This window comes from Quercus lobata, chromosome 8 (assembly GCF_001633185.2).
Source record: "Quercus lobata isolate SW786 chromosome 8, ValleyOak3.0 Primary Assembly, whole genome shotgun sequence".
In the NCBI taxonomy this organism is placed as follows: Eukaryota; Viridiplantae; Streptophyta; class Magnoliopsida; order Fagales; family Fagaceae; genus Quercus; species Quercus lobata.
The window spans coordinates 59,087,246-59,088,793 of NC_044911.1; the positions used below are offsets into that span (position 1 = coordinate 59,087,246).

The 1,548-nt window shown below is 35.4% G+C and overlaps 1 protein-coding gene across 1 annotated transcript; it reads right to left on the bottom strand.

Annotated features, from left to right (window-relative positions):
• On the bottom strand, positions 1 to 548 carry LOC115957406 (histone H4). Its single transcript, XM_031075639.1, has one exon. The coding sequence runs from the start codon at positions 455 to 457 to the stop codon at positions 146 to 148; it is 312 nt and encodes a 103-aa protein (XP_030931499.1). The 5' UTR covers positions 458 to 548; the 3' UTR covers positions 1 to 145.
• Between the last annotated feature and the right edge of the window lie 1,000 nt (positions 549 to 1,548).

A 1,548-nucleotide genomic window follows, 5' to 3' on the forward strand; every position in this document is an offset into this window, starting at 1 on the left:
AAAAAATGCAAACATTGATTCAGATCAGATTGAGCATAAGAAATGCATTTCACAAAACTAGGAAGGAAAAATCCATTTCATTCATCAAACTAAAAATTATCGCTCAGCAACATATACCAAGAAAAACAGGTACAATTTCAAATAATCAACCCCCAAAACCATACAAGGTCCTTCCCTGCCTCTTGAGCGCGTAAACCACATCCATGGCGGTCACAGTTTTCCTCCTAGCGTGCTCGGTGTAAGTCACGGCGTCACGGATCACGTTCTCCAAGAAGATCTTGAGGACTCCTCTGGTTTCCTCGTAGATGAGGCCGCTGATCCTCTTGACTCCTCCTCTCCTCGCCAATCTACGAATGGCTGGCTTTGTGATTCCCTGAATGTTATCTCTCAGAACCTTCCTGTGCCTCTTGGCTCCTCCTTTGCCCAATCCCTTGCCTCCCTTTCCACGGCCTGACATTTTTGTTACTCTTGAAGCTTTTTTGAGATTGGATTTAGTGTATTGAGATTTGGGGATTTAGGGTTAGGGTTTTTGATGTGGAAGAGAATGGTGGAGTTGGGTATTTATAGGAAGGGGTTTTGGGGTTTGAGCGGGATGGGAAGGGTTCTTTTTGAATTTGGTTTGGGATGGTAGGCGCCGTTGGATTTTTTAGGTAATCGATGGATGGGAAGATGGATCCGCGTGTTTGGGTTTGGATGGTTCTGGAGCGTCGATAAGTTGAGGATCGACGGTTGAGGGGTTTTAGATGACTGTGTGACGCGGATCGTAGTTCTTTCTTTTTTATTTTTGCCCGTGCTGTGTGGCGGGCTACGGAAATTTTTGTATGGCGCTTTCTTTGGGACAAATTTGAATGTTTGTTTGAGAATATTTTTGCCTTTTAACATTTTATTATTTATATTTTAATATTATATATAATTTTTTTAAATTTTTTTTTTTTTAGATTTCTATATTCTATAGTTATACTCTTCCCTAACCAATTTTAAGCAAATCAACAAATAAAAATAGTTTATAAACATGAAGTAAAATCTATATATATATATATATATATTCAACACATAATAAACAAATATTTTAATTACTATACTATTTTGTGATTTGTGACTTGTTAGTTTCTAAAACTCATTTAATAAAATTTTGAGTATTTTTAAGTTTTAACGTTATACGTTAGGAAAAGTTATTTCTAAATGCATTCTTATTACTAAGCCTAACTCATCTCTAAAATCAATGATTAGTTGTCAATAAGAGGAAACAAAACTCACCTTCTGTTAATATATATATATATATTTTTGCTAGGTAATTGCGGGGGATAAAACCCCTAAGCTAACAGTTACAACGGAACCGGATACCACTAAGCTACAAGGCCCGATAATACTCACCTCTTGTTAATTTGACATATGTTTATGTAACTCAGAAATATAACATGTTCATAACATCAAATAATTGTAACACATCACATGCATGTAGTTACTTTCAACCTATAATTGAAAAAAGGCAAATTTTATAATAAATTGAATATTACACAAAACAACAAAGAGAATTGGAAAACATGA